We start from the raw sequence: 14,617 nt of genomic DNA, 5'->3' as shown, positions 1-14,617 counted from the left end.
ATCTACCCACATCATTCCCTCATTTACGTGCCTAACCAAAACTATGTTGCGTGCAATGGTATTCCTGATAAAGAGCCCTACCCCGGACTCCGCCCTTCCCTTTCTAACACCCGTCAAGTACACTTTATAATCTCCTATCTCTTCCTCCTTATCTCCCCTTACCCGAATATCACTTACTCCTAGCACATCCAGATGCATCCTCTTTGCTGACTCAGCCAGTTCTACCTTCTTTCTTCCATAAGCCCCATTAATATTAATAGCTCCCCATCGAATTTCATTTCGTTCGCCAAGTTGTTTCCAAGGAGTCCCTCGCCTGTCAAATGGGAGTGGGACTCCATTACTCCCATAGGTCCGAGGCTTGCTTAAAGTGTTCTGAGCTCGGTAAATTCATGAAGCAGGATGCTGCCCTACTTGCACATAGTCCAAGTGACGATCTCTCCTCTAACGGGTTATGGACCACCGGTGAATTGTATAGTCCTAGCCGCCTGAGCACAAGGAGGACCACGACCCAGAAAATGTCCGAGATGCCCACTCCCATTCCATACCAACTGGTATCCCGACTCTCAGGACCACTTACTAGGCCACTCAGCCATTGCCCATGGTTCACGAACTAGGACGTGACTACAGTAATCCACAAACATGAACCATAATTAGAGGTTAATGTGGGGTTAAATACAGAATATATCTAGCAAGGGTTTAAAACTGCAGACAGGAAAAGCAGGTTTGTTACGAATGTCTGCAGTCAACCTTTGTATCCAGAAAACATCAGAACATTTAACTACTTATTTGGCATAGAAATACAGAACAACAGGCATCTATCTAACAGACCTAAATATTGTTAGTATATGATTACAGACTACATACAGTGTATGTATGTATGTATGTATGTATGTATGTATGTATGTATGTATGTATGTATGTATGTATGTATGTATTTATTTATTTTCAATCACTGAGAACTTAAAGACTATCCAAACATTTTTGTTGATTTATTGTTCTGACAATGAATCCTCCAATAGAGGAGGGGATTATGTGTTAAATATTATTGTTTCTTCTCTTTATTATGCTGGAATCAATATTTTGTTAAACTGTATTTTGTTCCATAACAGAACTAAGAGCCAAATATTTTAAAATGTTGCCTCCCAAATAAAGTGATGTATTTTTTGCTGGTTATGGGACTTGGAATAACAGAAGTATTTTAGCAATGAATAGCAGCCCACATATTAGTTTCCATTCCGGAAACTTGCTGGGTGGATTTTCATAGCACATGAAGAGGAGGATTTTAAACATTATCTCTTTACATCATGACAAGCTTTTCAATGCACTATTATAGTAACTGGGTGAGGAATTTACTAGGTTGCTGGAAAAAATACACATGTATCTACCTGTAATAGTGTGATTTAAAAAATTATGTTATCAGCAGTTAAGTTATATTGTGATTTGGTGTTCATTTTGTATATAACATATAGTAATTAACACTGTCTAAAACTTCACCTGGGATAACCTCTGTATCTCTCACTCCTTCAAATATTAATCCATTATCACATAATGTTTTACATCTTTCATCTGAGCTGTATCTAGTTACCTTGCAATTGTCGTTTCTCGATGAGAGTGTTCTTTATTAGTTATATTTTACACGTAAGTCTAAGACATGTTCACCCCCCCCACAATTCCTTACTCCGTACCCAAAAGTGCCCATCGCCTCAACACTGGAGGGAAGACAAAGCTGCACGGCTGAAATATTTTGACCATGTAAAGCGAATGCAGGAGATGCAGATTCCCAAGAAGAATCTTACTGGTAAAAAAAAAGGCCAGTCAGACATCACAGAAGGAGGTGGCTGGACCAAATTAGCAAAGATATAACAAACAAGAAGGGAGACACATTGGAAGATGAAATGAGGGAAGAAATTTACAAAGACAGAAACAGATGGAGTTATGTCATTCATACAAATCTTACTGGCCCGTAGGGAGGATCCGCAGATGACAACGATGAAAACGATGACAACACATTTCTATCCGACAAGCTGTTGTGAACTCACTCTTGATTGGTTAGCTTTTGTAATTGTAGCAGTAATGCCATCTAGTGGAAATGTGTAACATCAGAAAAGAAAAAGCACACCTCAATTATATTATTATCAAATAGTGAGTACTGCTGGGTGAGGGTTACAGGCTCTTGCTTCATTAGTCACCTAGTGGACTGCACACCTTGATGTATTTTATTTGACAATTTATCTTAAAATGTTTCATAGAAATAAGTTCTACATACCAATACACGAAAAATGATACCAAACAATATATCATTTACTGAATTGGAACCTTTCACTTTATCGTGATAGTGGAGACATGAGGCACTATTGTGAAAGATAACTATCACAGTATTTTCTCTTCCAATTTATTACAGGTTAAATGTAAAAACTTGTAAATGCAAATATTCAATATTTGACTAAACTTAGATGGTTGTCTGTGTTATTATTTTGCAACTTTTCAATATGAATAATAAATTTTGAGTTACTTTTTACCTGACAATAATTTCAGTTCAATTTAAGATAATATGTCAAATAAAATAAATCAGGGTTTGATCAACTGAAGTCCACTAGGTCATTAATGGGGCAAGAGTCTGGCTGGTCCTGATCCTTTTTTGTGTGTGTGTTTCGCCCAATCGCACTCGCTATTTGATAATAGTAAAACAACAAAAGTCAGTTGGTGTAATGTTATTGTTGATAAGCGATATTAGGACATTCGAGGCCTAGGCTTTCAACATCCTTTTCACAATTCCTTTTTCTCCTCTCATTCTTTGAGCGATTGCTTCTTCACTATTCAGTAATCATCAAATCTTCCTGATCAATATGGCCTAACGGCCATGCTGTCCTGCCGTTTATAAAATAATCATGACAACAAACCCCATTGCTAATAACTTGAGGCGATGGGCACTTTTGGGTATGGAGTAAGGAATTGTGGCGGGGGGGTTGAATATGTCAGACTTACGTGTAAAATATAACTAATAACTAATAACAATAACAATAACAATTTAAATTCATGAATATCTCCATTACTGTAGCTTGTATCGTAAACTGGTGTCCAATACAAAATATTGGAAACTGGATTCTCTATTCTTTCTGTTCTGTAATATAACTACATTTCCAGAGATATTTGGCTTCAAGACAATTGCCTTAAACACCAGCTCTTGCACCCATATATTACAACTCTGAAAACCATAGCTTACACCACGCTGATCTTCATTTTTATGGTGATGCCTCTATTTTCAGAAACCGAATCCAGGTTACCCTTCACCTTCCTGTCCTTGAGCAAGCATCTTTCGATCTCATGGTCGCAACCCACTGCTGAAATCTTCGAACCTAGGTACAAGAAATCATGAAGTTATCGATCCAGTCGTCATGATTTTGGTTTTCTTGATGTTGAGCATTAGCACTCGCCTCTTTCCCCTTAATCACAAGATCCTTTAGTGTTTCAGATTCTGCCTTCAGAGTGGTGTCATATCTAAGATCTAAGATTTTCTCCCAACAATTTTAATTCTGATTTATGATTCATTCAGCATAGTGTTCCTCAGGATGCAATTGGTGCAGGGTTAAATAAATAGGTGGAAGGTACGCAGCCTTGTCGTACTCCTTTCTCGACTGTGAACCAGTTTTTTGTCCCATACTCAGTTCTAATTGTAGCTTCTTGGTCTACGTGCAAGTTTCTAAGAAGACAAATGAAAAAATGATGTGATGATGTTATGGTCCGCACAGTCAAATGCTTTAGCATTTTAACAGGCTTTGTATAGCAACTGTGACACAGACACTTACCTCTTATTTTTCGTAGTTATAATAATTTTCTTTGGAGACTTGACATCACGCTTGTTACTGACAGTAAGCACCATCATGTTCAGTGCAGTTACTCCTTGCTAAATACCGTACATTGTTGCACAATATCAGCTCTTCTCTTGCTCAATAATATTGTGATACACTCTCAAATAAACTATCACAATATTATTCATATCATGATATCAACTTTACAAGATATTAGAATCATTCTGTATTGATGGTTTTCACTTTACAAAGGAAAAATTTAATGTATCCTCCTATTCAGTATATACCATACATGTATTGAATAAGAGGATATATTACATTTTTCCTTTGTAAAGTGATTATCAACTTTACCATATTGCTGAATCCAATTGTGTACGATTCTGAGCATGACTTTCTTAGCATACGAGGTAAGTGTGAATGTTCATTCTTTACCACTGTGCTAAGGAATATGATTGTAAACCAACTTTTCCTGTCTGTTGGCAAATTGAGTGCAACACTTTCACTGCATCCTCTTTAAAGACTTTGAATAATTCAGTACTGATTCAGTCATCTCCACTTGCATTATTGTTGGCAATGTTTCCTAGGGCTCACTTTGCTTCACTCTCTAGGATGTCTGACTCTGGATTTAAGATGGTTTGAACATCATTATTAAAGATTTTAAGTTCTTTGTTTTAAAGATCTATGTATCTTTCCCAACAAACTAGAATAACATAGAGGGGCTGTATGCCTGACATCAGCGCTCCCTGCGGAAGCAAGTTGATAAGGCTCAGCCATGTTAACAGTTGTCAAAACAAGGAGAATTGGCGCAAGAACATTATGTTGAGGTGACAGGAAAATCGTGTATGTCAATTTAATTTCCTAAGTTTTTGTACATTTTAAGAAGTGAAGAGAGAGATTCTTGCTTTCAAGAATGCCAGCCGTATGCTCAGCGTACGGTTGTACTACATCGGAGTAATAAAACCAAGGATATTGTATTTTAAGTAAGTATTACTGAATGATAGCCGAGATTCCTTTTTGTAATTTCTGTTTGTAATTAAACCCATTTTATTGTTTACACAGCGAAAGTACAAATAGCCATGGAAATTATTTGTCGGATTATGTTTCAGATTTCCTTTAAAGATCACGGAATTGACAGAACAATGCCATGTGAGGACGAAAAGAGATAAATGGTACCCCATTCAATACAGTCGCTTATGCTCTGTACATTTCGAAGATAAGTGCATGTATGAAATAAATGACCAACGGCGATTACTGGCAAATGCTGTTCCAACCCTATTTAATTTTCATTCACATTTACAAACAAAGACAATGGAGCGCCCACCACCAAGGAAATGTAACTACGAAAAGTCACCTATTTCGGTCAAATGTACACCAAGTATGGTAAATACAGTATTTTACTGCTATTTGTGAAATTCATGCAGCCTTTATTGTAGATATCAGCTGCATTGGTATTTACAACTAGGTTACACTTCATAATGGACTACTTTCAAGGTTTACTTTCAGTTAGTAATCCCAGTATGATATGGTAATGGAAAAAACATGATATGCCCCCTATATTATAACAAATGATTACATTAAACAATTATAGTGGTACAGTACTCATGGGCCGCCTCTGTGGCGTAGTGGTTAGCGTGAGTAGCTGCCACCCCCGAAAGCCCGGGTTCGATTCCCGGCACTGCCACGAAATTTGAAAAGAGGTACAAGGGCTGGAACAGGGTTTACTCAGCCTCGGGAGGTCAACTGAGTAGAGCCGAGTTCGACTCCCACCCCCAGCCATTCTCGAAGTGGTTTTTCGTGGTTTCCCACTTCTCCTCCAGGCAAATGCCGAGATGGTACCTAACTTAAGGCTACGGCCGCTTCCTTCTCTCTTCCTTGTCTATCCCTTCCAATATTCCTATACCCCCACAAGGCCCCTGTTCAGCATAGAAGGTGCAGCCGCCTGGGTGAGGTGCTGGCCTTCTTTCCCAGTTGTATGCCCAGACCCAAAGTCTCACGCTCCAGAACATTGCTCTTCAGGTGGCAGAGGTACGATCCCTCGCTAAGTACGTGGGAAAAACCAACCTTGGAGGGTAAACAGATTAAGAAAGAAAGACGGTACTCATTGGGATGCAATACTTTTAAAAATATGATCAGAATGAGGTTGTAACCTATTGTAGGTCCCTATAATTTTAAGCCTTTCTGTCATAAATATTTATGTCCACCGTTTTTATTGTATTTTACGCTTAACCACAACAGCCAAACGGGGTAACGCTCTTGTTCCGATTTCGAGGCCTATTCGTATGTCATTGTGCGATGATTTTGAACTACCGTACAATCAACTGATCATGGTGTTGGCCTCGTGCCGCATATGATGAAGTGGCGGTATTCGCAGTCTATGATTTTTAATGCTTTAAGCTTTCAGCAACGGTCTTTAATTCTCCCCCAGTGATTCTAAAATGCACATTTTCTACAAGGGCCATGCCTCCTTGCTTGCATGACCACAGGAAACATGGCGGTTGTCCGTTCTATTAGCTTCACCCAGACAGCGCTTCTGCCTCTCTATGTTATTCTAGCTCGATCTTTCGATCTTTCTTTAATTTCTTCTGCTTCTGTAAGCTCCATCATTTTTATCATTTATCATTTACTTTGAGTCCCCCTTTAATAGTTCAAATTTCGCTGCACAGGCCTTTCTCTTTCTCAGTCTGTTGTTTTCTTCGATGTCTTTACACTGTAAATTGAGGAAAGCATTCTTGTCTCTTCTTGAGATGAATTGGGAGAGAGAATACAAAGCTGGAATGAGGAGTTTAAGAAATATGGTTTAAACATCAGCAAGACCAAGACGGTGGTGATGAAAGTGTATGGGGAAGGAGCAGAACCAATAGTCATGTTAAATGAAGCTCAACTGGACAGCGTTCCAGTTTTCAAATACTTGGGTAGCGTTATATCAAATGACAACCTAGCAAAACATGAGGTGAACAATCGAATCAATAAGGCAGCACAATTTTACCACCAGGTAAGACACCTGCTGTGGGATGAGCAAATAACTATAAAAACAAAAATGACATTGTACAAGTCCTATTATACCCCAATTCTTACATACAGTCTCGAAACCACAACACTGACCAATAGAGATAATTCCAAACTTCAGGCAGCTGAAGTGAAATTCCTACGCACTATGATCCAGAAAACCAGGAAAGACAAGATTAGGAATGAGAAAATTAGAGAAGAAGTAGGAATAGACAATTCTCTCCTAAATAAGATTCAGACAATTATCAAGACTGAAGTGGTTTGGTCACATGAAGAGGATGCCAGTAAACAGAACTGCAAGGAAGGAATTTGACAGAAAGGTAGAAGGAAGACGACCCGTGGGAAGGCCACGAAGGAAATGGATAGATTTAGTTAAGAGCGATGTAATGCTGAGAGGTCATGATTGGGACAAGTTGGTGGAGGAAGAATGGTACAAGGACAGGATGAGATGGAGGAGGCTCATATACCACACCCGGGAAACTGGAGATGGTTTAGGATGATGATGATGATGATTCTTGTCTCTTCTTGCTAGTCTCTGAAACTGTTTTAAGTCTGGATACATTCAACCTGTCCCCCCCACATTCATTTTTTCCTTCCTTCTTTCTTCTGCTACATGTGAAGCTTCATTAGAAAAGGATTTGGCCTTTTTGCTCATCTTTTCTTAGGGATGTACTTTTCTGCAGTCACTTGCACAATATTACAAACTTCTGTTTTGAATTCTTCTGACACTGTCTACTAAATCCAAACCATCAAATTACCACTGTCCTCCTTAGGAATAGGATTGTAAGCCAATGTTTCCAGTGTACTGACAAAATGGATGCAACATTTTATTGTGATCGTCAGTGTATGCGAATATTATCAACTTACAATTAATTTTAGTTTAGAATTTTAATTATCACTCACAAGGGATCCCCACGAGTTTTTGCTTATGATTTGTGCACTGAGATCAAAGTATCATCCGTGAAGTAGTTTGTTTCAGGCTCTTTCTATCTCGAGTTGCTGAGAGGAAAACTTTGAACTCCTCCCAGTAGTTAGGCAACATGAAAATGCGTTTTGATAAATTACACGATATACATTACATTTAAGCATTATCTCAACTCAATTCCTACTGGAACATGCATCTTATTTGAACAAAATAATAATGTGTACAGTATATATTACCAGTAAATTGAATAGGTAATATAGCTGTAGAACACAATATTCAATGCAATTTATTGTTGCACCAGGAACAAACCATGAAATCATTTTTATCATGGTTATCAGCTTCTTGATACATGAAAATTAATGTCTAGAATATTTGAATATCAAACATGAGAAGCAATAGGAATAAAACTGTTTCTTTGCAACCATGGTGAAGCATTGGTTGATGTGTAGATGAAGACAGCTGATAATAAATAACAGAATGGATTTTAATTATCAAAACTCTATTATAAAGATTTTGTTAACATGAAGTGCCCTCAAAATATTACATTTCTGATTCATTATTTATACTAATTATTTTTATTACTGTTGTTATTTTGTTCAAATAAGATGCATGTTCCAACAGAATAGCTGAGATTAATGCTTAAACATATCTGTCTTATATTTTACCATAAGGTGTAATAAGGTTGCCTAAGTACATGGAGGAATTAAAAAGATTTCCCCTCAATAACTCAAAATAGGAACAATTCCAAGACAAACTACTTCACAGATATTACTGCGCATACATTACTAAATTTTATAAGAATCAGTAATGAGAAAGTCACAGGGTTTCCTTCCAGTCAAAATTTCCTATGAACCACTGTCATGTCACCAATATTGTGCTACTAGACATACTCACAGACCAATAGATTGAGAAGAAGAGACTATCAGAGGAAAATGTCTTTAACTCAATATACCGACAAGATGAAGTATTGAAGATATTTACATATCCTTTACATCAATGGACTCTGTTATGGAGGGTAAGAGAAGTAGAGGGAGACCCAAGACAACGATGGTTAGACTCGGTTTCTAACGATTTAAAGATAAGAGGTATAGAACTAAATAAGGCCACAGCACTAGTTGCAAATAGAGGATTGTGGCAACATTTAGTAAATTCACAGAGGCTTGCAGACTGAATGCTAAAAAGCATAACGGTCTATAATGGTGATGTATGCATTTACAGGCTTGTCTTTCATACTAAGCCATGAATCAGCAGCTGAAAGACGTGGTACCTTCTGATAAATTGTATGACAAATTACATTGAAGGATTATCTCAACTCATTTCTATTGGAACATGCATCATGTTTGAACAAAATAATAATAATGTGTACAGTATATATTACCAGTAAAACAGAATTTTAATGTGTCAAGAGCACTTCAAGGTAATATAGCTGTAGAGCACTAATATGATTTTGCATGGCTGTCAGAAGAATGATGTAACTAATATAATTGCATTAAGATACTTCTCCAAAAATGTTACTTCACCTGAACAGATATTCTTCTTTTTCTGTTTCCCTTCAGAGTATGAAAAGGATTTATTTCCTTTAAAATATCAGTTCTTCTCATAGGTCTCCTCGAACTGCTATCTTTCCGCAGTGTTTGTCGAGACTCATGGTACTGAAAACAGAAAAACACATTGGTCACATACATTCTGTGAATAGAAAAATCAATATTGTTGTTTACAGACAGAATTTTTTAGCATCACTCAAACCTCGGTTTTCATATCAAAGTCAACAAACAGATTATAACAGTTATACAACAAAAATTATCATGATGTCTGTCTTGCCCTTTTATAACAGGGAAAACCAGTCAATTATTTTGTCCATACTTCATATTGAGAATCTATCAATTCATGAACACATTTCTGAATATAAACAATTTCAAAATCACACAAAATTTTACCTTCCCATGAAAGCATTGCCGACCCTGCCTGTCACTGGGAGGCCTCGGGTTCGTTATATGGCCAGGTCAGGGATTTTCATCTGTATCAGAGGGCTGATTTGAGCTCCACTCAGCCTACATGAAAACAAGTGAGGAAATATCTGATGGTAAGATAGCAGCCCGGGTCTACAAAGCCAAGGATAATGGCTGAAAGGATTCGTCGCATGGACCATGCCATACCTTGTAATCTGCAGGCCTTTAACTGAACAGCTATCACTTGGCAGGCCAAGGCTCATCAGGGCTGTAGCGCCAATGGGAGGTTAAAAATAGCATTGGCCTTAGGGGAACATTATATCAAAATCTAATTTTAAATAAAATCTAACTTTAAAATATTTCTATTCTACATCTCTTTTTCCAGTAAGTAAGTTATCACTAGCAGGGCTAGATTACGGGGGGGGCTAAAGGGGCTGCAGCACCGGGTCCCGCATGCCAACCTAAAATTGTATAAAATGGCCTGCTGCTCTATCCACCTCCATGCATGTACACTGACTGACAGAGCAAATGCAACACCAAGAAGGAGTGGTTCGAAAGGGATGAAAGTTGGGGAAAAAACAGAGTCGGCACGGACGAATAATTGATGTTTATTTCAAACCGATATGCAGGTTACACAATGCGCACAGCATCGACTCAGTAGGATGTAGGACCACCGCGAGCGGCGATGCACGCAGAAACACGTCGAGGTACAGAGTCAATAAGAGTGCGGATGGTGTCCTGAGGGATGGTTCTCCATTCTCTGTCAACCATTTGCCACAGTTGGTCGTCCGTACGAGGCTGGGGCAGAGTTTGCAAACGGCGTCCAATGAGATCCCACACGTGTTCGATTGGTGAGAGATCCGGAGAGTACGCTGGCCACGGAAGCATCTGTACACCTCGTAGAGCCTGTTGGGAGATGCGAGCAGTGTGTGGGCGGGCATTATCCTGCTGAAACAGAGCATTGGGCAGCCCCTGAAGGTACGGGAGTGCCACCGGCCGCAGCACATGCTGCACGTAGCGGTGGGCATTTAACGTGCCTTGAATACGCACTAGAGGTGACGTGGAATCATACGCAATAGCGCCCCAAACCATGATGCCGCGTTGTCTAGCGGTAGGGCGCTCCACAGTTACTGCCGGATTTGACCTTTCTCCACGCCGACGCCACACTCATCTGCGGTGACTATCACTGACAGAACAGAAGCGTGACTCATCGGAGAACACGACGTTCCGCCATTCCCTCATCCAAGTCGCTCTAGCCCGGCACCATGCCAGGCGTGCACGTCTATGCTGTGGAGTCAATGGTAGTCTTCTGAGCGGACGCCGGGAGTGCAGGCCTCCTTCAACCAATCGACGGGAAATTGTTCTGGTCGATATTGGAACAGCCAGGGTGTCTTGCACATGCTGAAGAATGGCGGTTGACGTGGCGTGCGGGACTGCCACCGCTTGGCGGCGGATGCGCCGATCCTCGCGTGCTGACGTCACTCGGGCTGCGCCTGGACCCCTCGCACGTGCCAATGTCCCCGCGCCAACCATCTTCGCCACAGGCGCTGCACCGTGGACATATCCCTATGGGTATCGGCTGCGATTTGACGAAGCGACCAACCTGCCCTTCTCAGCCCGATCACCATACCCCTCGTAAAGTCGTCTGTCTGCTGGAAATGCCTCCGTTGACGGCGGCCTGGCATTCTTAGCTATACACGTGTCCTGTGGCACACGACAACACGTTCGACAATGACTGTTGGCTGAGAAATCACGGTACGAAGTGGGCCATTCGCCAACGCCGTGTCCCATTTATCGTTCGCTACGTGCGCAGCACAGTGGCGCATTTCACATCATGAGCATGCCTCAGTGATGTCAGTCTACCCTGCAATTGGCATAAAGTTCTGACCACTCCTTCTTGGTGTTGCATTTGCTCTGTCAGTCAGTGTATATGAATATTTACGCTCGCAAAATATCGAACACGCACTCTTCCTTCCTTCTTATCAGCTGTCCGCATTAGTATTTCATCACTGCTAGAATCAATTACCGTCCGGAGACACTAATTTATCGGAAAAACAGAAAATGACCGTGTTCCTTTAGACATCACTGCGAACTGTACAATCATTCATTTCATTTCAATACCTGCCACAAGCGAAGATTCATGCGCCACTGATGGCAACGGCAGTACTGTTAACTACATTGAAATTAAATTGAAATAATGTGGTTCAACCTATTCAGTACAAGTAAATAAGAAATGTAGTGCTACATAAATATTTAATTGTAAGCAGAAGTGATACCGGTTTCGACCACTAATCTGGGTCATCATCAGCCGAATAAAAATAGAAAAACAGTGCATAGGAAAACAAGAAATTAAAGGATGAGTCTTTCACAAAAGTAGTTAAAGAAGCAATGTAAGATAATGGGGATTATCACTGCGTGATTTTAAATCATCAAATCTAGAAGAAGTAGAAGGTCAGTCACTTATGTGAAGTAAGGCGCAATCTTCTGAAGAGTAGAAGATCTGAATAGCTTAATGATCAAGCCTGCAATTGTTTTGGTTGCAAAAATATATATAATACAATTTAACATAATTGAAGTATGTAACTAGGATCTTGTAGATTCTTTAGAACAGTTGACACAATTGTTTTTTATGCCAACTGTTCTAAAGAATCTAGAAGATCATAGTTACAACCTTCAATTATATTAAATTATATTAAATTGTATTGTATATATTTTTGCAACCGAAACAATTACAGGCTTGATCAATAAGCTATTCGCTGAGTTTCGTCGGCATTTGAAAGCACAATGAAGGGCATTGAGTATGTTGCACTGATCTTCAGGAGCTAACATCTTGCTTCAATCAAGCGACTGGTCTTCGACATCTACACAGTTGTGGGACTTCATATTTATTAAATTGTGTTGTGACCTCGCGCCTGATAGTATATGCAGGCTGGCTCACTTAACTGTTCACCTTTTCTCGTAAACACTTTGAGGCACAGTGCCGAACATTGCATGTGTTGTGTTACCGTACTCTTCAGAAGATTGCGCCTTACTTCATATAAGTGACTGACCTACTTCTTCTAGATTTTATGATTTAAAATCGCGCAGTGCGAATCCCCATTATCTTATGTTGCTTCTTCAACTACTTTTGTGAAAGACTCATCCTTTAATTTCTTGTTTTCCTATGCATTGCTTTTCTATTTTTATTCGGCTGATGATGACCCAGATTGGTGGTCGAAACTAGTACCGCTTCTGCTTATAATTAAATAAGAATGTAACACTACATTTCTTATTTACTTGTATTGAATAGGTTGAACCACGTTATTTGTTATTTCAACTTAATTGTGATACAGTTCAATACGGAACATCATGAAATTGTTATCTTTAAATTAACTACGTCGGAGTAAAAAATAGGTAAGCTTTGGTTGAAAAGAGTTACAATTAGCGAGATGGACCTAGATTACAATTATAATACATTTGAACAATATTTCTGTATTTTTGGATGTGAGGCTGCTGACGTGGGACAGAGAAAACGTTACTTTGTCATAGCACTAGCGGATATACATAACGCAGATATTTGAATTTGCTGACTGGGATACTTTCTATTAGCCGATATTTCTATTGATCAACATTCGGATAATCGATACTTAACTGCAGGCAGGAATGAGTTTGCCAATGATATAACGAAGGACATTGTAGTATTATGACTTGTAAAAACGTAGTACAAGTCATAATACTACAATGTCCTTCGTTATCTCATAATACCCCTTGTGGGAGCTTTTTACAAGTTGATTTAGTTTTAAATTTTAGATTTTAAATTCATGTAATGCCAATAAGATAATGGGAATGAGATCGTAGTAAGTTCTGTTTCGTATGTCTTTTTGATAGTGATGATGAGACAAATGTAAAATATGTTTTGGCATTATGAAATATTAGCATGAAAAATAGAGAAAAATTGTAGTCTATTTCAACATTTCCCTATTCATCAATTTAAGTGGAAGTACTTCTATAACGACTTCAGTATGGTAGTCTTACGTGATGTTACGAAGAAGGCGCTCCACATTTTCAAATAGCTCAGAGCCCTCGAACACCTTAATCCGGCACTGATCAATAGGGCCTGGAAGTTCTGCATTTGCATGTTTCATTAAAAAAAAAAGTTATTCACTTTACATCTCACCAACTACTTTTATGGGTTTTAGAGACGCTGAGGTGCCCGAATTTATTTCTCACAAGTTCTTTTACGTGCCAATAAATCTATCATCACAAGGCTAATGTATGTGAGCACCTTCAAATACCACTGAACTGAGTTGGGATTGAACCTGCCAAGCATAGTGTCCACAGAAATGTTCTCCCAAGTTTCCCTGACTTTCCGTGACCTACTAAGAAAAATTTCCCTGACTTATGAAAACTGAGTGACAAGTGAATTCACCGAACAGCATGTTTTACAAGTAACAAAACAGTAAATTCCAGCCTACAACATCCTCATAACTGGCCTAATTATCTCACCACTTCCTTTTTTTTCAATTATTTATGGAAAAACAATTACATAGATTGTACTTCACATATAAAAGATATTTTAATGGTAACATGTAACATATACCTTTACCTTATCATTTCCAAGGAACAAAGTACAACTAACTTATAAATAGAATAATTCAAATACAAAAATAAAATTATTTTACCACAGCAATCTTGATATTAAAAATTGTCTACAATAACAAGAAATTAACATTTATTTGTAGTGTATGTAGGTAACATGTGAATGAAAGTATTTTCAAGGACCAAAAATAGTTGCATATGTCAAGAAACAAACTATACAAAACACAAGTTTAGTAAACATTGGAATTACATTTAAGGTATCAAAAGAAATTATTTTGGTAAGCAAAGTAAAAATCAACTTATTTTCTAATAGAGTGATACAGTAAAAGGTGCACTACAGTACACTATAG

The 14,617-nt window shown here is 38.7% G+C and overlaps 1 protein-coding gene across 2 annotated transcripts in view; it reads right to left on the bottom strand.

The window, feature by feature from the left end:
- LOC136886855 (rho guanine nucleotide exchange factor 39) overlaps positions 1–14,617 on the bottom strand; it is a 393,358-nt gene that overhangs the window by 147,137 nt on the left and 231,604 nt on the right. For both annotated transcript variants that reach the window (XM_067159719.2, XM_067159708.2), the window contains exon 8: positions 9,261–9,392. In XM_067159719.2, the coding sequence (XP_067015820.2) occupies positions 9,261–9,392 (132 nt within the window). The remainder of the gene's footprint in view (positions 1–9,260; positions 9,393–14,617) is intronic.

Source organism: Anabrus simplex, chromosome 1 (assembly GCF_040414725.1).
Source record: "Anabrus simplex isolate iqAnaSimp1 chromosome 1, ASM4041472v1, whole genome shotgun sequence".
Lineage (NCBI taxonomy): Eukaryota > Metazoa > Arthropoda > Insecta > Orthoptera > Tettigoniidae > Anabrus > Anabrus simplex.
The sequence above is the reverse complement of the archived record's forward strand: the minus strand, read 5'-3'. Positions and strand labels throughout refer to the sequence as shown.